This window comes from Gavia stellata, chromosome 8 (assembly GCF_030936135.1).
Source record: "Gavia stellata isolate bGavSte3 chromosome 8, bGavSte3.hap2, whole genome shotgun sequence".
NCBI lineage: Eukaryota > Metazoa > Chordata > Aves > Gaviiformes > Gaviidae > Gavia > Gavia stellata.
Genome location: NC_082601.1, coordinates 11,831,624 through 11,853,972, shown reverse-complemented (window position 1 = coordinate 11,853,972; position 22,349 = coordinate 11,831,624). Strand labels below are relative to the sequence as shown.

At 50.4% G+C, this 22,349-nt stretch overlaps 1 protein-coding gene across 1 annotated transcript in view; it reads right to left on the bottom strand.

Moving 5' to 3' along the window:
* The window catches only part of ITGB5 (integrin subunit beta 5), a 63,531-nt gene extending 43,165 nt beyond the window's left edge, over positions 1–20,366 (bottom strand). The window contains exons 1-4 of the mRNA XM_059820177.1: positions 20,261–20,366; positions 16,064–16,149; positions 7,985–8,189; positions 2,632–2,881 (exon numbers count right to left, since the gene is read on the bottom strand). Coding sequence (XP_059676160.1) covers positions 2,632–2,881; positions 7,985–8,189; positions 16,064–16,149; positions 20,261–20,366 — 647 coding nt within the window. The remainder of the gene's footprint in view (positions 1–2,631; positions 2,882–7,984; positions 8,190–16,063; positions 16,150–20,260) is intronic.
* Between the last annotated feature and the right edge of the window lie 1,983 nt (positions 20,367–22,349).

Here is a 22,349-nt window from a genome sequence, read left to right as displayed (position 1 = left end):
TTAACCCATACGATACATCTGGGTGTTTGGTTTGCCAAAGCCCTGGTCCAGAAAGAAAACACTGTCATACTGTAGGGTCCCACCTCTTAGGGTCTCACGCCCTGTCTACTCTCCATAATCCCAAGAATAGAAGAATAGAAGAGAAGAGAAGAGAAGAGAACAGAGTATTATGTATGATTTAATCCTTTTTTTGTTTGTTTTACGCTCCAGGTTTGCTGGCAGAAGCTGCAGGCAGCAGCAGGACAGACAATGGACATCTGAGGGACTATGCAAGGGCACACAGCAGTGCGGGTGGGTTATCTCAGGCTGTAACCTCCCCAAGTCTTATCACAGACAGATGGGCAATTGGGTCTTCAGTCAAACCCTCTGCCTTCCTTATCTTTTTAAATTTAGTGTTTGTTTCTTTCGTATTATCTCTCTCGAATGACACCGTGGCTGCAAGAGGCCACGTCCCGACTCCCCAAGAGGTCCCAGCTGGGATGCTGAGCCAGGAGCAGGGGCGAGCAGCAAGCCAGGGTGGGAGGGAGGAGGCAGGGATTCCAGTCAGATCCCGCATGAAAACAGGGCCTCACCCCACCCAGACCTGCAAGACAGCTATCGCCATGAGGAGGAGGAGGAAGAGAGCGCCTGGATCGGGGGCAAACACCCACTGCACCCACAAACACCCGAGCAGACCACCAAACAAAGTCTGCTTTGACACAAGAAATAGCTGCAAACAGAACCACACCTCACAACCCACCTCACTGCCACATCAGTGAGCCACCTGACAGCAGCGACAGCCCGCTCGCTGAGCAGGCAGGGGAAGGCAACGCTGCCAGAGAACAACGGGGAGTCAGCATCCCTGATTTGGATGAAGAGGAGACAGATGGCAACTAGAAGGGAGTGCCCACCAGACGAGCTGCCTTGGGCAATCCTTCCTAAATCGTTTCCCAAGACCAAGCTGGCTTAATGTAACCCATAAACAGAAAAGCAACCACCTGGGTAAAACCAAAAGGACTTGCAGATAGCGTGATCATGGTGGGAGAAGACAAGACGACATCTCTGGGTGACCTCAATGAAAGGGCATTGGCACTTTCAGGCATGCCTCGCTGCAAAGTTGTCCAGCACCACCCTTTCCTTCTCTCCCAGCCCTCCCCTCCTGTACGTGTCACCCTGTTGCACTCGGCAAAAGCCATGTCACTTTTCAATTAAACCACACACCAGACAAACAAAGTTTCCAAGATTTCCCCAGCTGGAGCAAAACCCTGTCCCCAGTCCATAAGCAACATGGGTGGGTGATGGAGACTGAGGACAATGGAGACGACCAAGTACATCCCTCTGAGGCCATGCCAAATTTCTGGGGGAAAGAGCTATGAAGAGTGTGGTGTATGGTGCGATGGCGGCAGAGAGCCACCTCCCCGGCTCAGTCAGCGTGGTCACTTTTGACAACGTTTCGTGGCCAAAACACAAGTTTTCAGTGTTAAAATCCATTTGACTTTCCTCTCTGAACAGAACTGGTGAAAAGAGAATATGGATAATCCTGTCTGGTCAACAGTCAACGTACGGTAAGATGCCAAATGCTTGGTCAATGCCAAAAGTTGGCGTAGAAACTCATAGCTGATGCAAGCTCTCTTTAATCTGCCTCTCAGATGGAAAACTTAAAGGATGCATGCTTGCGAAGCTTGGCATCCATTCATGCAGTGATCTTACAATGAAAGTATCCATGAATGGCTCAAATAGAAGTGCTAACCTTACTGCCCTTGCATGACTAGAAAGCACCCCAATGATGGATGAGGTGAAGATTGGGGTCATGAAGGTAAGTGTCAACAGTGACATTCTCCCAGGAGGGCACTTGCTGCTGTATCCATCCTTTCGTGCCAACACCCAAACCCATCTAAGCCTGGACACCCTCCACTACACCCAATTTCACTCTGGCACAATCCCCAATTCAGTGGACTTGTTCCCGACTCCAGTGGTTAAAAGGCAAACAAAAAGACTCTAGCAAAGACACTAACAAGCAAAAAAAAAGAGGAAGGCTCTGATATTACCGCAAAGCAAACCACATCGTGTCTTTTGCAACTGCCAGTTTGCTTTCCTTCCACAGCAATAAAGATGAGAAAACCTGCCTGACATCTTCAAAACACTTTACGAGAACTCATTAATCAGTACTACAGGCTGTCACAAATCTCACTTCCCCCAAACACTTCTGTTGGGAAGGACTTACATTGCCTTGGTCGTCTCATCTGTAAAATGGAGACAAAGAGCTTAATTGATTTATTCAAGGCCAAACTATGACTCAGAGCTAGGATCAGAAATCAGGAACTTCTGGCCCTTGCCCCTTTTTCTTAAAGCCTGTAAAAAAGCCTGCTGTGCCTGCATCCTCTTCAGGTACTTCAAAATAGCTTCAGGCTCCCAGTACAACAGTTTCCCATCTCTAGATGCAGAGATCTCCCAACAGCCACTGCAAAATTGGAAGTTGTCCTATTTTGAATCGCTCTGGAGCATCACAGTGACAGCCGCGGCTAATCAGCATTCCCAAAAGCCAGGGTTTAAGTGTGGTTCGTTACTTGAAGCAAGAATGGGAAGAAAAGACTGCAGCCAGGCTCTGTGCAAACACAGGGCTTGTCCCTTCAGGGTACACCCACCACTTACCCAATGCAGGGATTGTTTTGGTATCTTGGTGCCGTGTAGGAGAAAGGAGAAATGTTTTTGTCCACGAAAGAGCCAAACCCCAACCGGAAATTGCTAGTCAGCTTTCGCATCTCTTCAGCCAGCTTGGTCCCCAGATTGCGAATATTGTCTAGATCGTCGTTCATGGACAGGGAGAGATCCATCAGGTAGTAGAGGTCCACGGGATAGTCCTCCACTTGCCGAACCTGAACTCGGAAGGAGGTCCGGTCACCTGTACACACACAAGAGTTGAAAGCGGTGAAAAGAAAACTCCTAGCACACGTAAAATCCAGACCACATCCAGAGCAGACAGATCACTTCCAAAGAAGAGGGTGAGGGGAATAAGCTTTTCCAAATCCACCTCTTAGGAGAATAATAGGAAAGCAGGTAATGACTTTGGGTCCTTTTAATCTATATAGTGTACTGGCTGGCAAGAAAAAGACACATCTATAGAGCGCATGTCTCTATTTTACTTTGGAGATATGGGAAAGGGTCTTTCCATCTCAGCTGAGATAACAGCTAAGGGGGGACACATGAAAAATGCTGCTGCCCGGGACTGTGTACAGTCCAGGTGCATTTTCTTAGAAAACTGGAAAGAAAAGCAAGCAGGGTGAACCTCAAATGGATTATTTCATGGACTACTGGAAGAGGGACCCTGCACACGCTTACTTGGGTATGTCCTCAAAGCAAACCAGGAGCAGTCCAAGAAGTCCTGCACAAAAGAGAGAAGGAGGTGGAGTAGGAGAAGGAAGAGGGTCAGGAGAAAACAGCCAGCATGAGATGAACGCAACATGTCCTCTGAGCTGTGCAGGCAAGTCAAGTCGAAGCAGACACAGAAGAAACACCTTTGAAAAGGACCTCTCCCCCAAAACAGAGCCATGCTACCATCATTCTGGAGAAAGCAGGGCAAAAGGGAAGTGAACTAGAAAAAGAAGGTTGTTAGGGTCACCTGGGGAAGTACCGAGGCAGAGATGAAGGTTCCTGAAGTGATGAACACTAAGGAAGGAGCTGACAGGGCTGAGTCACAGGCTGCGCAAATGTGAAGAGCAGAGGAAAGCCTTTCCCCTGACCTTCCCCTTTGCCAAACTGCTTTCACCAGAGATGCCCTCCGGAAGGGTGCCCAGGAGGGGAGGCCACTGATGACACTTCCCACACCTCAAAAAAGGTGAGGTAGCTCCAAAGTGAACTCAGCTTCACACCAGAGGGACCTTGGTGGAGCCAGAGAGGGGGTGGTAAAAGTTTGCCTTATGCTTTGCTGAGAGAGGGGTCTAAATGGAAACCCCGGACTCCAGCACCCTCAAACCCCAGAGCGGTTTGGAGATCCCACGTCCCCAGCTGCCACCTCGGCCCCTTTGTCAGCTCTGTGGGGTCTCAGACCCAGGGACTCATCCTCTCAAGACGAAGTTCCCCCTCCTGCCCACCTCTACCAGCTCTTCATGGCTGAGGCTGAACTTCAGGCACTGGCAGGTTCTGCAAAACACTCGTGACTTCCCCTCTTCTTCCCCAGAAATGAAATGCACGTTTTTTAGTATTGTGAAAACATTTTCCTAAACATTTTATTGTTCTCCTTATTGTCCAGAGCAGCACAGCTGCTCCCACTTACTTCCAGCCCAACAGCATGCAGCAGCGGCATCCCAAAACTGCCGTGCTGGCAAGAGACGGCATGAGGGGCTTTGCAGCCCGGCCGGTGGGAGCCGTGCCTGGCACCTGGGGGTCACACTGCACCGAGCAGCACGCAGGGTCTAAGGCCTTCCCTGGCTCCAGGATCTGCTTTGTAGTCATTCCTGCAGCCGTCCCCGTGTGTGGGGAGCGAGCGGACACCCTCTCCCAGCCCTCTGCAGCAGCTGCTTCGGCCCAGCAGCATCCACCCCCTGGGCGAAGGAGATGGGGTGCCAGCACCCATGGGTGCATGAAGGTCAGAGCCTGCCTCTTCTGCAAAGAAAGCTGTGAAGGGTTTAGATCCGGGTCTGCTCTTTGCTCCACCAGTTCTCTGTGCATCTCAGCCCGCTTGGTGCTGGGGTACCAGAGGAGTCAGCTACAGCTCCTAAACCAAGACCTTCCCTCTATTTAATGATTTCCCTGCAAGTTTAGATCAAGGGTGGCTTCTAAGCCAGGGCTTCTTTTCTTACGGGTAATTGCTCCCCACTGCAGTCTGCTATAACCCTGCCTGGCAAAGGCAGGGCTGCGAGAGGCACTGTCCGCAAATTTGCACATGTAGGTACTGCCCAGGTATCAGCTGTAGGAAGCTCCTTATTCTCCCCGGCTTTCTTTTCCGGCAGGAGAAGGACTTTCCCAGCACAGCGCTGAGACGTGGCACGCAGAAGCATGCAACTCGGCACAGGGCCTATGGTAAGCAAAGTGATCGAGGCAGCTCAACCACATCAGGTGGGCCTGACGCTGTACCTGGCACGCATTTTGTGGGGGAACAAAGGAGAACATCATTTATATAGTGCAATACCTGTTAGCACTAATTGCATGGTAAGAAACTGTGATTGCAAGCTTGACTTCAATTCAGTGCTGCAAGAATGTGTTTAACTCCAGGAAAATTCATTCCCATGCCTATTTTTTCATTCCTACGTATTTTTCCCACTGGAATACCCAACCCTTTCAGAAAAAAGGGATGTGTCCTTCTGCATTTCCCAACATTTCCATTTCCAAAACACTCTTCTTCCTGAGCAGGTCCTAAGATGGGAATTCCTGTGCCAGAAAGGGTATTTGGGATGCTCTAATGAAACTTTCTTCTCTTAATAGTTATGAATTTATTAGTCCCTGAGAAGCACCAAAACCAAGAGGATCCTGGGCCTGGTTCTTCTTTCGTTCCTAACTGCAGAAATTGATTATCTCAGAGAAAATATTGCTAATGTAAGCAGATGTAAGTGCAATAGAATTTATTATTCTCTGTGCACAGTATTACTCTCACACTTTTAGGGATAATCCAGCCCCCTCCTTCCCCACATACCGTCACCACCATCGTCTCCTTAGGGCTTTTACTGAAAAGTTTTTAACTCAAAACTGAATTCAGAAATGTTTCTTGGATACCGTCACAGAGGCAGTGCAGAAACTGGAAAAACTGCTTTTGGCCAGTTTAAGAACACAAACTCAACAACCACTTACCCACGAAAAGCTCTTCTTTCTGCTTGGTGAGGCTTATAGCTTGATGGGCAACACAACTTGAATCTATTCATTTTTTTTAATTCCTTTCACACTACTCATATTTTTCATTTAACCAGGACACCCTGCTTTATAGCTGGACCTAAGATTAAAAAGCAGTATTATAAAAACTAAATGCTTGATTTGAAAGCTACCCCGTGAAGGACATAAATTTAAAGCCTTTGGAAATTACCTGTGGGCACAGAGATTTGGGGATGTGACTTCTGCCACGGGATGCTTAGATCAAACTGCCTGGGTGGGATCAGCAAACAATTGACAATTCCCTCCCTTCTGCTTCTGCTTAGCGGTCTAAGAATAAAAGATCACCATCGCCACAGACCGCCGTGTGAATTCATCTTTCAAACAGTACACTCTTCATGCCCAAAATTAAGTCAACATTGTCTCCTTCTTGTCTTGGGTTCGCAGGGTGAAACCCTCAGGACCCATTCTCAAGCTCAAGGATTAATGGATAATTTAAACTGGGGATGCTAATACAAGGGTTTAGGAAATCATCACCCCTAAGTAAGATGGAGTGCTGCCCAACATCAAAAAGAGAGCAAAAATGGGAGATAATATTAAAACCATCTAGGTATGTCCCTCCCCCTGCAATGACTCTGATGCTCTGCAAGAGGAGCACAGGGAGGGGAGCTCCCCGGCTCAGCGTGGGAATCGTGGGAATCGCTGCGGGAGCCCTCGGGGCAATTCCTGCAGCTCAGCCCAGACCCAGAGGGCTTCACTGCCCCCCAAGGAGAACTGAAGGTGCCCATGAGTGTGGTCCCCAGCAAGGGCTGGCAGGAGCAGCACACCAGCCCTGTGCAGCCCAAAGCATCCGACAGTGCAGCTCCTGGGAAGCCGCAGGGAGACGGACCCCCACGCCCTGCCGCAGACCGGAGCAACGGAGATCTGTGCCTCCAGCTGGGCAAAGCTGCCGGGGATTGGGAAAGGGGAGTTTGCTGAGCACGGGGCATGAAGGAGGGTCTGTGGGAGGCGAGATGTGGAAGCTGGGACAGCCCTTTCTGCAGGAACTGGCTCAAGAAACAGGAGTAATAACAACTCCCTTTTTTTTAATAGGAGCAAACCTATTTCATCAGCAACATTCAGTTGCAGAAGCCGTGCATCCAGTAGTGACTACCCAGGTACCTGCTTTTAAGGCTTTGAAGCAAAATTTCTTTACGTTTGAGGGTCTGACTGATGACAGCAGTCATACTGCTGAGGAAGAGTTAATTAGGAGACACGATGACTATCCAACCCACAGAATTAAACCAAAAAATCCTGCAGCAACTGGCAGGGTATGGGAGAGCACTGGTAGCGTGAGCACCAGCTCAAACTCCTGTTTTTCTTGGGCAAAACATCATATTTCATTTTTCTGTATGTTCATGAGAGCTGTCACAAAACTGTAAGCCTTAGAAACCCACACCAATTGCTTATAATGAATCCAGCTTTTATATTTGCTTCTTAACTTTGCAATAAAGAGCTTTTTTTTTTTCCCCTTCAGAAATATCAGCTGCCAAATTTTTGCAAGAATTCTGAACCCACATTAAAGCCTCCCCCCACCACGCAAAAACTTTTGATAACATGTACGCTCGCATGGCTCAGTCCAGACATTCCCTTCTAATTTTTAATTAAAAGGAAAAGATTGAAGAAAAGTGATGGCTCAGGGGAATGAAACAGGGGTCTGGCTACAGTCCAAGGCCTGAGTCACAAGTTCAAATCTCCATCTTCGGCCTTGATCCCACGGCTCTTTTGCATACCGACAGAAAACAGATAGGCATTTTTGTTTCCAATTTATAGAAGGAGCTGTCTCAGTTTAGAGTCAAGCACTGTCAGCTTGCTGGAGGATCCAAAGTTATTTTAACTCCTTCTGCCCAGTGATTATGTTTTTTAAGTTGAGCTAGTTCCTTTTAAAAATATGCAAGTGTTAAGACTAGTATTGATAACAGTTTTGAGCAGGATTTGATTGACCTTGCATAACAGTGGTGCCCTCTCACAGAGAACATACACCTCAGCCCCAAACCTGTTTGTGATGCACCACCGAAGTTCCCGGGCTCTGGAAGGGGCTAGTAGCCACCTGCTTTAGCAGGCTACAGGTCAGGGGCTATAACACGCTCTCAGCATGTCCCGGCCACCCTTTCTCACCCCCAACAAGCACACACCAACATACGGCTCAGAGCCACTGGGAACTCACCAGGACGAAGATTCAAGGCAACCTTCTGAGGCGTGATCTGCGTGACATCCAGGTGGGTCTGGCCAGAGCCCTTGCTGCTCAGAGGGATGTTCTTCACCACGTCGATGCTGCTGCTGGGGTTTTCAATGGCTCCGGCACAACCGTTTGCAATCAGGTTCTGCAGGAAGTCGCACCGCGATGTGATGGACTTTGTGCTGCCAAACTCCTGGGGGGTGAAGAACGGACAAAAGGGAAGGGGAGGGAGAGACATCAATCCCACAGCAGGAGCTTTGTTTTGACGTGCTACTATCTGTAGCAAACAGGACATGACAAGAAGGAGTTGGTGTCATTTGTGGTGGCTGTACTCAAAAGCAGCCTGCACTGAGCCTTGAGCCTTTCAAAGGGATCCACCAACGAGGAAATCCTGCAAGGGTTTGCTGAGGGTTGCTCCCAAACCCTCAGCATCTCAGCGCCCAGATCACAGGTCTGCAGACTGAATTTGCTCACAGACCACTGCAGCAGAAAGCTAAGCCTGGGTTTTCCCCCCCACCACAGCAGCAGCTCTTGCTCCCAGCCCTGTCTTGGGCCACGTGAGAGCAAGACAAAGTGTTTGGTTTGCTACCTGGACAGCCAATTGCCATCTCTTCCAGGGGAAAAGGTGAGAAGCTGTTATTTTTCGCACGTGCATCGCCTTGAAGGAGCTTTGCAAAAGAGAGAAGGGAGGACAAGGAGGTGGCACCGAGGGAAGCAGGACAAACCCACCAACCCAGAGAGCCAAGGCAAGATGCAAAGCTGGAGACTGAGGCTGGGTGGCTCCAGGGACCTGCACCCTCTTCCCTGGGCGAGACGCCACATGTCCCCACGCAAGCACCACGTGTACCCCCTCCGTCACCCCTCTGCACTGCAGGTGTTGGCATGACACCATCATATGGAAAAAAAAAGTGACCACAGCAAGCGGTCCCTGGAACAGAGCACAGCCGGAGCGGTTTGAGGTGGGCAGGCTGTCCTGTTCGGCTTTGCTGGAGAATAAGGGAGGTGGGAGAGCCTGCATGGGAGGTGGTCAAAAGGCAGCCCATGCCTGCTGCAGGCAGCGAGGCACAGGCAGCCGCTCGCTCCTGGAGGATGGGCTGCCATGGCAGGGAGTCTCCCAGCGCTCATCCCCAGAGCTCCAGCCCTCGCTGCGAGCCCCGTGCGTGGTGCACAATGCAGCCTTGTGCGGGGCAGCACTCGGGAACAACCAGCTGCACAATGCAGCCTTTTGCAAAGAGCCCATTTGTTAGAATGCCTTTTTTTAATTTTTTTTTTTTCAAAAGGGCCAAAGGGAGCGAGTCGCATGCCGAAAACTTATTGAGTTTTCAACAGCTGATTCCTACTTATTTCCTCACTATGAAAATAGAGACAACCATCTTCTGCTCTCGGGCTGATGGACTAAAATGACATGAAATAATGCAGAGAAGACGTTCGCAGCCACACCAGCCCCTCCTTCAGCTGTGCAGCCAAAAACCAGCATGAGGCTGAATATACCCCACTTTTTGCTGATGCTCCGGCATGGCAGAGGATGGGGGAGACATCGAGGAAAGAGAGGTCGTCCGACAGATCTCACCTTCACACCCCGCGGGGTGCTCCGGGGGTCCCCTGAGGACAGCCTCAGCCACAGGGCTGGGGACACAGACAGAGGCTCTCTGCTGCATTGTCTCACTATGAGGTCCCAATGCTATTTGAAAAATGTGAGATTTGCATTCCAGCATCCAGCGACGGGTTCCAGCCAAGGAGACAGCACGTCAGATGGATGCAAACACGAGTTTCTTGGAACGCATCGTGTAAACAGACGAACTTCCAGAAAGGAGGACTGGGACTATTTAAATCATCTCCAGCAGGACAAAATAAAAATCAGAATCCCTCACAAAACCGAAAACAACGCCCAGCTTTTCAGAGCAACATGTTTAGGGCAGCCTTGCAGAAAAGTTTCTCGGATGTGGTTTGACCTAAAGACAGTGGAGAGCCAGCGGGGTCCAGGCACTCTCCTGGGCTGGTCCGCCCAGCAGCAGGGCACCTGCGGGGAGAGGCTCTCCTGCTCTCTCGGTGCCGGGTCCGCGGCTCCAGGTGAGCACCTCTGCCAGCTCATTTCTGCTGGCCACCTATTAGAAAGGACACTCTGGTTGTGCAAAAAGCAACACAAACAGCACCACAAGTGCAGCTGGGAACCTTTAGTTATTTCCCAGGAATTAACACTGGAGAGAATTATCCAAATAGGACGATTTTTAGGGTTGCTCATGCAACTGCAGCTTTTACCAGGCGTTTTCAATCCTCCCCGGGGTCTGCTCCAAAGCCTCTTGATATGAACGGAAAGACTCTACTTCAAAGGGCTTTGAATTAGGGCTTCATTTTCTGGCTGGGGCTGGGGTAGCATAACAAAAGCCAGGAGGGGCGGGCAGCCCGGGGAGAGGAGGATGGCAGCTTCCTCCCCCAGCTGCTACTCTTTAGCAGTCGAGCTTGTAACACCACAAGAGACAGCCCTGGGTATGGTACTGGTTATATGAATGTTCAGCATCCCAGCAAGGGGTGTACACGAAAGCAGCATCTGCGCGCCGAGGATGAGACGGCACCAGCACACGCGGCGAGGAGCACACCCATGTGGGACCTGCCGGGAGCTTTTTTGGGGCAGGGCGCCCATGCATGTGCAAGCCTGTCCATCTGCACAGCGGCGAGAAAAGGTTACCGCTGCAATGTGTTTTCCTGCAGCCTCCGTGACAAAAGTTCTCCAAAGGAAGCCCGGGGAAAGCCCCTACACAACTCCTCCTGATGGGAGCTGCGCAAAGCTCTCCGGTCAGCAGCACCTCTGCACAGGTCCCCCTCGTTTGACCCTGCTGTTTTCTCTTAAACTTCCTTCTAAAATGGGCACAGAGGACCGGCCACAGGACAAGCTGCAGCTCAGATCAAATCCAGGCCCCTTCTTGTTCAGTGAAATGCTGCATTACCCAGGGTGGAAGAAAATAACCCCCCCTCAGGGGTGCAAATGCCCCAGGGAAGGGGGTGCAGTGCAGCACCCTGGGGTTGCAGGACTGACCCCTACTTCTGCTTTGGTTTCTAACCCAGGCAGGGTGACACTGTGCAGGGGAGTGACAGTGGCCTCGGGAAAGCCCCAGCAATGGCCGCAGCACCCTGCAAAACACCCCTCACATGCACCCACAGGTCAAAAACCAAAGCCAAAACTGTGGCTACCAGGTACCATCCAACTCAAGCGCAAAGTTTTCTGCGACAGAGAAAGTCGAGGCTCACGGAGGTTAAATGAAAGGAAAAAAAGGATGAGAAGATTCGAGGAGTAAAGGGTATCACGCAGGTCCAAATAATTCATGAGCAACCAAGCTGAAAGTCAGCCCCACGGTGGCTCAGATGTGGCACGCCAGTTCAAACCCCAATTTCCCCTGAGCAGAGGACACCTTGCAGTTAGTTAAGCAATTCGATGCACCCAAATACCTGCCGACCATCTGCCTGCATGCCTGCTTCAGCCAGCAACGCAGCAGGTATCCCCCCCAAATGCAAGCAGGAACCGTCCCAAGCATTGCTTCGTGCCACAGAAAAGCATCGATTCGGGGAGATCCCACCTAGTCCTTGTTAGTAACACGGGCTGCTCGCAGCCTGGGGGGCACTTTGCAGTCCGGCCTCTGCACTAACAAGCTCACAAAAGCAAATGGACGCAAGCAGCCAGAAGTGAATGGAGACAACAGTGTGACAATTACATGCTCATCAGTTTGACAGTTAAGACAAATTACTTGGTTCATGCCATAAAAATGGAGAATAGCACTGACTGTATCTAACCGACTATATCTAACTCCTGACCAGACATGTCCCTACCATTTTTTGCTTTAATCACTCCAGTTCTGCATTAATTCAGTCTGAACTATGCCTGCTTTCTCCATTTAAAAAAATTGACATGTTCCCTCTAGGAACATCCTTGATTTTCCTTCCTTATTCTCCAGGCACACATTCCTGAGATAGGAGAGGACGAGGTACAAGCAACCTGGCAGAAAACAGAGGGCGTCATTGGGGAAATTTCAGTTCAATTCATCAAAAGGGAAATTTCAGCTTAATTAATGTAATTAACGTGCATCTCTATTTGGCATGTACACATACAAATGCATCCACATGGATAATGAATGGATGAACACACAGTGTACACACACCTAATAAACAAGAGGAGCCTCTGCATGTTGGTACGGTGCTCCCCAAAGCAGCAAACAGAAGATAACAGCAACGTAATGACATAATTTCTGCCCCCATACCGGTACTTCCGAAAGCTCCTTTGGAGAGCATCCCCCCTGCCATCACTCCAGGGTGATTTATCATGAACACAAAGCCCACCTGTCTGTCACACCCCACCTGGCAGCTCGGAGGACGGTGCTGAAGCCACTTCCAGAGCTCCCAGCAAGCCCGATCAGTCCCACTAAGCCTGGGCAACCTGACAGCACCGCAAAAAATCAACAAGCATCCTCCTCTACCACCCACAAAAACCAGGCTGCCACAGAGATCACAACAACCCCACGGGCCAGCGTGCAGTTTCCAGCCAGAGTCTTTCACCAGCAGCGTGTCAGCAATTTCTAGTCATTGCCAGCTTCTTCTGGAGCTTGCAGGAGAAGTTGAGGAATCTCCTCAGAATCCAGCACGGATGGAAAGGCTGCAGCAGCCTCTGTCGCTCAAGGGTCACATAATTGCCCCAGACAGCCCTGTTTCAAGGCATGCTCAGGTGACGGTTGAGGCCACACATATATACCTCCTCTTTTAAGTGCCATTTAAACAGATCACCCCATTTAAGTCCTGCCTTTCAAGGTATTCTTCCATGAGCCAACAGAATCGATGTCTGCTTCCAGATTTCCAACAGCCCAAAGACTTGTGGTTAGCTGAGCAGCCCCTGGGGGCTCCGGGGCTGCTGGATACCAGAAGCTGCTATCATCAACTCATCCATCATCACCCTCTCTGATGGCAGCAGAGATGCTGAACACAAGCAGAAGTGAACAGAGGCTGATTCAAGCCGAGGAGATGCGATGCACCCTGTACCAACAGGTTAGGAGGTGGTAGTTATAAATTTATAGCATGTTGACTACTCTGCTGTAAGCATCTATCTATACTCATGCTCTTGCCCTCCCCAATTCAAGGCAATGTAAATACAAGGAACCTTATCCCACTTCAAAAGCCATTGGGATAGGGCTCCTTGTATCCACAGAATTGCTTTCACACCCTCCTAACCCTTATTTGCAGTCCCTGAGCGCTCTAGACTTTCTGCTCCCCTGCGGTCACGCGGAGCCTGGATCCAGGAGTGCAGAAGGTGGTGGAGGAGGATGTTATACTGCAGGAGGTTGTGTGAACCATGGTCATCTCTGGGAAACAGCATGGCTTTCCTGGTCGTACCGCTCCTCTGCCATAGTCAGGGTGGCCCTCACAGCATCGGCACTGCCGGGCGCACAGGGGGACAGAGAACAAACAGGTATGATGGCACCACCAAGTGATGTTATCCCCCAAAGGGAGCAATATTATATATAAGAAGGTATACATATACAGGAAGGTATAATAATGTATTATATACATCTCTACACTTCCTGTATATATAATACATATATACCTATTATAAAATATATAACTATATATAGAATTGCGTTATATATACTTACAGACTTCTACTATGTATACTTCCTGACAAAATTATTAATTGTTGCCTACAAAGATGACAACAGCTGGCCCAATTTGCTCCCAAACCTGTTAAGTAAATGCAAAGGGAGCAGAAAATACACCAGCTAATCAGCTGATTATGTTCCTACCACAACATAACTAGCATCTGTGGAAATCCCTCCAATACCTTAGCCTTGATACTTAAACAGCAGCAGAGCTATAGAATTTGACTGGCATATACGCTCCCAGGCAACATACTGCTGCAAATGACAGCTGATGGAAATAGAGAAGGGAAACAGACTAAAAGCAATTTAATAAGCGTACCTGACTAGGCTGCGGCAGGGGAAAGGGGAAATAAGGCAGTGAAATGACTATGCAAAGAATGTGGATCTTAAGAGTTTATAATATTATTTTAGAACTTTTGAAGTTGAAAACCTCTAGGTATCTTTCACAATCCCATTACCTCACCTGATGACCTCAGTTAAAGAGAAATAATTGGAGTTTCAAACAGTGAATTCTAAAAAAAATATGAAAAATTAGTATAAGAACTAGCTAAGTCTTAGCATGCAGTGTGTAACAGGGACAACAGCTTTTAAACACGTACCTCTTGGCACAAAATACCTTGAAATGTATTTTTAAATAGCTGCTGCAGGCTAAAGGTCAGGAAGTATTACAGCACTTCCCTGTAAACACCCGTCTTCCTTCTTGGCCCCTCCATTCCATTTAGGAATTTTTTTTTATTTTTTTTTTGCTAACTCTCCTGTTTGCAGGATAAGAGTCAGGCTGCCAGTCCCATGGGCTGCCATACAATTAGTGGTCACAGCGACCACCAGATAAACATTTCCACTGGCAGCATTTTGCAAAAGTTGTCTTTTGATGCCAAGAAGAAAAAAAAAAAACAAAACAAAACAAAAAACCCAAGCTCTTGGGTACCCACAGCCAGCGTTCCTGGATCCAATCTCACCACCGCAGATTAGCTGGCTGGAAAAGAAGCTCTTACAGCTGTTTACAAGATGTCTCAAAAGCAGGATCTATTGCTTTACCCTTTCCCTCCTGCACACCATTCGCTGTGCTGGAAAAAAACCCATGAGAGCTATTACGCTACCAGGTAGCATGGTGTTCGTAGTGTTACGAGGTTTTCCTTGGAGAGCTGCGACTGTGCCTACAAGTAAGTGAAAACCCAGTAAAATAGACCTGGAGAGCCAGAGGCCAGTCCCAAGACCCAGACAAACCGCGGGGCTGGGGAGCCCCCTCACCCCCTCCCCATCCCCATCTCCATCTCCATCTCCATCCCCATCCTCTGCTCCGAGGGGCTGCAGCTCCCCCAGGCAGGGCTGCCAGGAGGAGGGACAGGAGCAGCGGAGGGGCACGCAGGCAGCACCTGCATCCTCAGCTATAGCTGGAAGGTGAAGTGTGTGCTCAACCCCACAGCTTGCCTGCCCCAAAACGGGACCAGGACAGGGACGGCCATACTAGAGGAAAAAGGGCCAGTGGGGAACAGGAGAGCATCATTCCTGGCCATGCCCATCGAGAGGTTCACGATCACCCACTGCTCTGGGGTTTCTCACAGCCCAAAGCTGGTTCCTGGCACAGCAGCTGTGCCTGCAAGTAGGCAGGGTCTTTCCCTACATCTCTAAGCATCCATATTTCTCTTAAGCACTTAGGACAGATGCAGACACTAAGCAGACAGAAGCTATCAGGTCTTTCATACACTTTGTTCTCTAGAAATCATAAGCGTACATGATAAGATGCATATTTGTTAAGAAATATATAGGTGTATCTAAACTCATGAGCAGTCCTTAGGGAGCCGGGAAAGATATTTGCAATTTCTCACAAACCTAGGAGGCCAAATTAAATTACGGGTGAGCAGCTCCAGCACCGACATAAGGACGCATTTTCACCCCGAAGCACGCAGTTAAGCTGTGTAACTCAGCGCCACGGCACGGCACGGATGCCAGAAGCATGGGTTGGCTCCCAAAATGACACAATAGATTCAGAGAGGAGAATCATCTTTGTTATAGACAAAGAGCCTGTGCCATGCCAGGCCACGCAGCAAGGGACACGTAGTGGGACACCAGCTGGGGGCTTGGGGCTTTTTAGGGAGAGAGCTTTTGAGCAAGGCTCCCTGCAACACAGAGCCCATGCAGGGACCCTGCACCCACCGAAAACAAGAAGGTAATTGAAGGGACAGAAGGACTGAAGGAACAGTGCTGCTCTGTTGAGGATGCGCGGGGGCCAGCGGGGTCGCAGACTTATTTCCTACAGTGTCGAAGAACTGGAGAGTCACATACGCCCAAACTACGCTTGGCATGGGAGCCCCCGCTGCCCTCACCCACCCCTTCGGGCAGGGATGGTGTCAGGAACAGGCGAGGCAGGGAATAGCTCCCTTTCGGCGTTACAAAAAGCGTGCAAGACAAACGAGGTCTGCCCACCTACCTCCTTGGAGCACCAGGCACACTTGGGGTGGATGAGGAGACACTCTTCGCAGGACGTGGCGCTTCCGCTGGTGCACAAATTGAGACCTTCAGCAAGAGAGAATGACAGAGAGCAGAGTGGGCTGAACGGTTACTTTGCTCCAAAACAGTGCTCAGGGGTTTCCTGAGATATTCTTGATGTCCAACATACTGTAAGTTCAAACAGCATCAAGAGCAAAGAATCCCCCAGGAGCTTAAAAGGCTGGAGAAGGAACAAACCTCTCTTTACCTGTAAGGAGCTCTCATATTCTTTTCCTTCCCCAAGAAAAATAAAAAGGACAGAAACTGGTTTTGGGGGGCTGAGAACCACCAAAATATGACTCTGGTGATTTTTCTTCCCTCTTTTTCCGTGGTTTCTGGTTAATCAAAGAGTTCATCTATTAATCTTCCTAATGAAATACTTCCATCTCTGTGGACAGAAGCAATAGCTGTTTGACCAGCCTGAAATACAGGGGTGGCTTTCCAAAACCCCCGGGATGCCAACTTTTAAAGTCACACTAGGCACATCTTCTGAATTTTTCCAGCTGTATATATGGGGACCCCTTCCCCAAAATTTTCATCCTAAAGCAGCCTTGGAAGAGACTCGTCTCCCCCTTCCACACAGGTGATTTCCATAGTGGACTCATGTTACAGTAAATTACTTTAATTTATTACAGGAGTCATTTCCACAGGATATCCAGGTTAAGCTGGGCAGTGTGTTTGGACTGGGGCACGTCCAAGGCTGGCCGGGTGGAAGACACCACACCGCAGCCAAGGGCTCTCCCTGCCCGTGACGCCGGCAGGGGCTCTGCGCCCACCGAGCCAGCACCGACCAGGGCAGCAGCGATGCTCTTTGCTCCTGGATTGCTGGTGTCCAGCAGCACAAGGGGTACCGAGCGAGTCTTCCTTGCAAAATCTACGATTTGAGCTTTGGGCTTTAAAAATAAAGTGGAACCACACAAGTTAAGCCGAAGCAAACATCAATGGTATCGGCTCTGAATGCAGTAGCTTGTTTAAGCATGCCTGTGGCTATGAATGTGCCCTCGATACCACCGATGCCCCAGCTCACCCGGGTGCAGCTATTAACTTCTGCTGTCAATAACTGATTAAACAAATCTTCAACCAAGGACTCAGCACAGAGGCTGCACACTCCAAACAAAATGCCTCAGGCTCAAACTCCGAGTCCGCTATTTTTTCCATCCCAAATTGTCAATAAAAGCATTGTCAGGCCTCTATTTTCAGCCAGTTGCATCTGCAGATACCATTGCACCACGCCGCTGCTGGGTATAATCCGCAGATCGGGCAGACTTGCCGATGGCTCCTGAAGAGCCACACGGAGTTTTCTCCTGGCCCAAGAACTTTCTGCCCCAAGAGAAAAGGGATTTTTGCTGTATCCCATGTGAATATTTCACAGAAAAATGAAAAGCGGTGGCTGCCCGGGTCGCTCCCGTACGGGGCTGGGCTGTAAGCGCAGGAAGCAGTGAATCAAGCTGGACAGCTGGAGGAGAACTTAGCGTGCCCTAGGCTAAAAGCAGAAAGAGGATAAGTAGGTCCTGTCAGTAATTCTCAGCCATCGCCAAGGCATGACCGTGTCAGATCCCTGCACTGACGGGTCTCTGCTGCCCGCAAGGTGGTTAACTCCAACCCGGGAGCGCGAAGCCCTGGCCTTTCTCTATGGCTCTCATTCAGACAGGCTGCTTGGGCTCATTCATACTGAACAAGAGCCTTCTTAGGGCTTTTTTTCGCTGGCTGTTACCACAACCCAGGCGTTTCATTCCTTGTTCACATTCAGAAGTTATACTCCAGCTCCTGGACATTGCAAGAGCTCAAAACATATATGTAAAATAAAGTCAAATGTAACTTGTTTGACTGAGTTATAATTTGCACAGAGATTAACACTTGCATTTCCAAACCCCACAACACAGCTGAAAGCTTTTCCTCAACAGCCACTGCTCTGGTAGCGGTGCGCTGGGTAACACAGCAAAAATAATGGGCTTTATAAAGCAAACACTTGTGTTCATACCCTGGCTACCCAGCCCTGGCTCTCCCTTGACTTCACTCACCCATCTGCTTGGAAATAGGATAATATTTACCTCCATTCCTGACTGCTGGATTTGTGAGAGTTTGCTTAGTAACGGTAATATCTGAATGAAAGCCAAGGTCTCCTCCTTCCACTGGGTGCCATAACTAAAGCAGCCCACGCTCCTGTGGCTGGCCGTGGGGTGACATTCCTCCTGGTGGCAGCTTTTGAAGTTTCCAAGTATGCTTTTCTTTCCACTTTGGAGCAAAACCAAACCGTTTCCAGCATTGTTGTGAAAACGGAGCTCTGTTAAACCCTCTGATTTTGGACTGAAACCTGAGCTTTTTGAGTTGGAGTAAAAACACAAGTCTTTGCTGTGCTTGATTCAGTGCAGTCTTTCCTGAATTGGGCAAGGGAAGGACCTGAAGATGCTCACGCTAGCCCAGATCTTTCCAGATGCTGGGGTGAGTCACCAGGTAAGACTGGAAGAAACTCAGTCTGCTCCTTGATTCCAATATATTTAATGAAACCACTCCTAAACTTCAACTAAACTTCTTATAATGGGGAAAATTCCATCCAGGATTTAGTTGGGATTACTCTGGAGGAAAATAATCCACCTACCCTGGACTGCTGAGCTCCACAACCCACATACGGTCCTTCACGCTGACTCCTAAGCCCTGCACTTTATTTCATTTTGCAGAGTGGCGTCCAGCAGGCATGAAGAGCATCTCCAAACGACATCCTTCCCTCGGGCTGGGCCACAGGAGAGCCCCAAAAAGCAGAGGAAGACAGTGCATCCCACTAGACAGCTGAGATTTTAATACATAAAACTACAGATGCAGAGCAAGATAGGAAACTCTCATGAAAGGTACTCAACCAATTTACTCATAAAGATGCTCCAGGCAATCAGACCTCATTTTAAACCTGTTCTGCAAGAAATCCTGGTTTGGGCAGCTCCTCAAACTGAGATGAAAGTACTGGCTTTCTTGGGAGGAAAAGAAAAAAAAAAAAGTGACGTACTTTATACAGCTAAGTGTGAAAAAAAGATCATCTTATTTACGCTTGCAATAAGCATTCTAACAGCCTCATCCCCGAGATGGTCTGCTGCGCTATTGAATCATCAATTCTAAGGACCAGACCACAAAATAAATAAATAAAAACAAGCTAAGAAAACCTCTTCTGAGTTTTTGCAGTCACGTGCCACAGCACTCTACAAGATGAGCCTCTTGTTAAGATAACTCATTAAAACATTGAGCACTGAGAGTAAGTACCGGAATGGTGGACTCAGGCATTTTGTGGGCTCCCTCTGTATAAAAAGTTTCCGCAAGTGCTCAGAGAGCAGAGAAAACCCATTTCCAGCACTACTGGAGCAGAGTCACAAACTGCGGTGTGGTCTCCAAGTGCGTCCAGGAGCCGCGAGAGCATCCCCGCTGGGGACAAGGACCGCTCCCTGGGCACAAAGCTTACGTGAGGCAACGACAGAAGGTGCAAGCGTGGAGATCGAACCCCGGCAGAGCGAACGCTTGTGGTTTTATGCCGCTGTTCCTCATGCAATCAATTAATACACGCTGCTCAGACAAACATCCTGGGGAAGTGCTTTTCCCTGAATAGAAGTGGTTATACCTGGTTCCATTAAAGTACATATATAGAGAGAGGTATAAATAGAGTTCCTACAGCAGTTCCGCGCTTTTTACCGCGAAGGTGTAAGATCCAGCACCGCACAGCCCAAGGATGCGGTCCATGCCCAACAGCGCTGCTGGAGCGCGGGTCCCCACCGCCCCGCAACTGGGGGCACAGCGGGCGGGGGGGACCCGGCGTGCAGACCGCAGCGCGGCTCGGGGACGCCCCGGGGCCGGCCGGGGAAGCGCGGAGAGCCCCGGCATCGGCCGCCCCCCGGGGCAGGGGGGCAGCGGGGGGCAGCGAGCCGCGTCCCGCCGGCAGCGGGGCTGGAGGGGGAACGGGCGCACAGGCAAAACACAGCGCAGGGCGCCGGTGGGGAGATGGGAGCGGGGCTGAGGCAGCCGGAAAGGCGGGGAGGGAGGAGGAAAAAACATAAATCGCAACAAAAGTGCACCGAAGCGGGTTTAGGGGATAATCCGCCTTCCGGGGCGGCGTCTGCAGGGCCCGGAGCGGCGGGGAGCGGAGCGGAGCGGCCCTTACCTCTGCCGGGCTGCAGCGGGGCGGCCAGGAGGAGGAGGCGCAGGAGGAGGAGCGGGGGGGGCCGGCGGGCGGCGGCGGGGGCCGGCAGCCCCCCTCGGCGGGGCATGGTGCGGGCGGCCGGGGCGGCCGGGCAGCCCTTCCCGGCCGGGCCCTCCCCGCCGCCTTTTGTGCGGCGGCGGCGGCGGCGGAGGAGGAGGCGGGGGCGGCGCCGCGGAGCTGCCCCGGGGGCGCCGCGCTCCGCTCCGCGCTCCGCGGCGGGACGGGGCGGGACGGGACGGGACGGGACGGGCGGGCGGGCGTGTCGGTGTGCCGGTGTGTCTGTCCCGCTCCCGAGGGTGCGCTGCCACCTCCCCGCCCCGCCGCGCAGCGCCGCGCAGGGAGGCGTAACCCCGTCCCCCGCGGGCGCGGAGCGGGCACGGGCGGGCACGGCCTGGCCCACGCACACGGGTGGATGCGCGTGCACAGGGACACACACGCGGAGACACACAGACTGCATCTGCACATACGCCCACATTCATACACACCCGCGCTCATGCGTACGTGCACACCCGCATGTGCACGCCCACATCACGTATGTACACGCATGCACATTTCATACATACACATGCATGCACCCACCTGCATGTGCTTGCATACATCCGTATACCTGCACACAGACTCATGCACATGTGCACACACACGTGCATAACTCACACAGACACACACACAGACGCATACACGCAGGCACACCCAGACGCATCCATGTACATACAGGCAGACGTGCACAATGCGCACAGACACATGCGCGCACAGACAGACACACATGCGTATGTTCCCACAGGCACACGAACAATGCGCACCCTCCTCTCCTGGCTCACAGCAGGGCTTGGACTGATGTCCCCACGGCCAGTGGCCGCTTTTACGTGGCATTTTCCTGCTTCAGGGATTGTCTCTGCGCAAAAAAACTGTGTCCATCTGTTCAATGGCTCCCTAGGCAAGGGCAGCCGGGCAGTGCTGCCCTGCCCGGCGGCTTTTTGGCACTGTCCGCACACCCACCGCCTGTCCCGGGCGCAATGGGACATCAACACTTCAGATCTAGAGGAAACAGCAGATTTATGATTGGGTTACTGGGGAGTTTTCTGTTTTCTTCTGTTTTTAAAAGAAATCATAAATCAACTGTACAGCTGATCACTGATTTTAAAGGCTATTTATAGTAACAGTTAACTACCTGTGGCCTGCAGACCTTCGTGCCACTTTAGCATAATGTTTACTAGATCTCACCATTAGATTTTGCTTAAAACATATGCCCTCAGTCCAATACATCGCATTGCTGTTCTCAGAAAGAAGTCATTAACTGTAACGCCACCTGCCAAAATTTCCCCTTATTTGCACTGATTTCCAACACCGCTTTCATAAACTTCGCTGATTTCTTCAACCTTTCCATACCCCTGGGAGACACCAGGTTTGGGTTTGAAGTGACTATTTGTTGTTTTAGGAAATAACAACCTACAAAAGTTGTAACATTTTAACTGTCCTGGTGCTGCTAAATCAGAGTAATTCCTGGTGTGGCTGTAAGAGCATCACAAGCGTATTGCTTGTAACCAGTGTAAAAACATCATTGAATGCCTCACCAAAACAACTGCTGTGGTAGGAACATGGTGCGTGGGTCAGGCTGTGACCTACGGGCTGCCCTCAAGCCGTCAGCGCTGCGTGGGCAAGGGGCAGCATCAGCTCTCCCTCTTATCCCAAGAGCCCGATAAGGTGAATCCTGTCACCCTTTATTAATAATAAAAGTAATGCTGGCCACGTTGTGACTGATCTGGTAATGCAAGACGTGGTGCATGGGGACTTCAAAGTGGGTTGTTCCTCTGTGGCGTATTTTTGGTATTTCTGTGAAGAGAAAGAAAAAGAAATGCAGGTCCTATGTTTGCACGAGATAAAATGCCTGATGGGAGCCTTAGTGGCCAGAAAAGCCTCGTGTAGACTTAGAAGTCCCTCCTCAGTTCTTCTGGCCATGCCCAAGTGCCCCGAGACACAACCACATGTACAAACGTACATAGATACACTGGTGTGTGAGAGCTTTAATCACCTTGGTTGTAGGAGCGGCGAG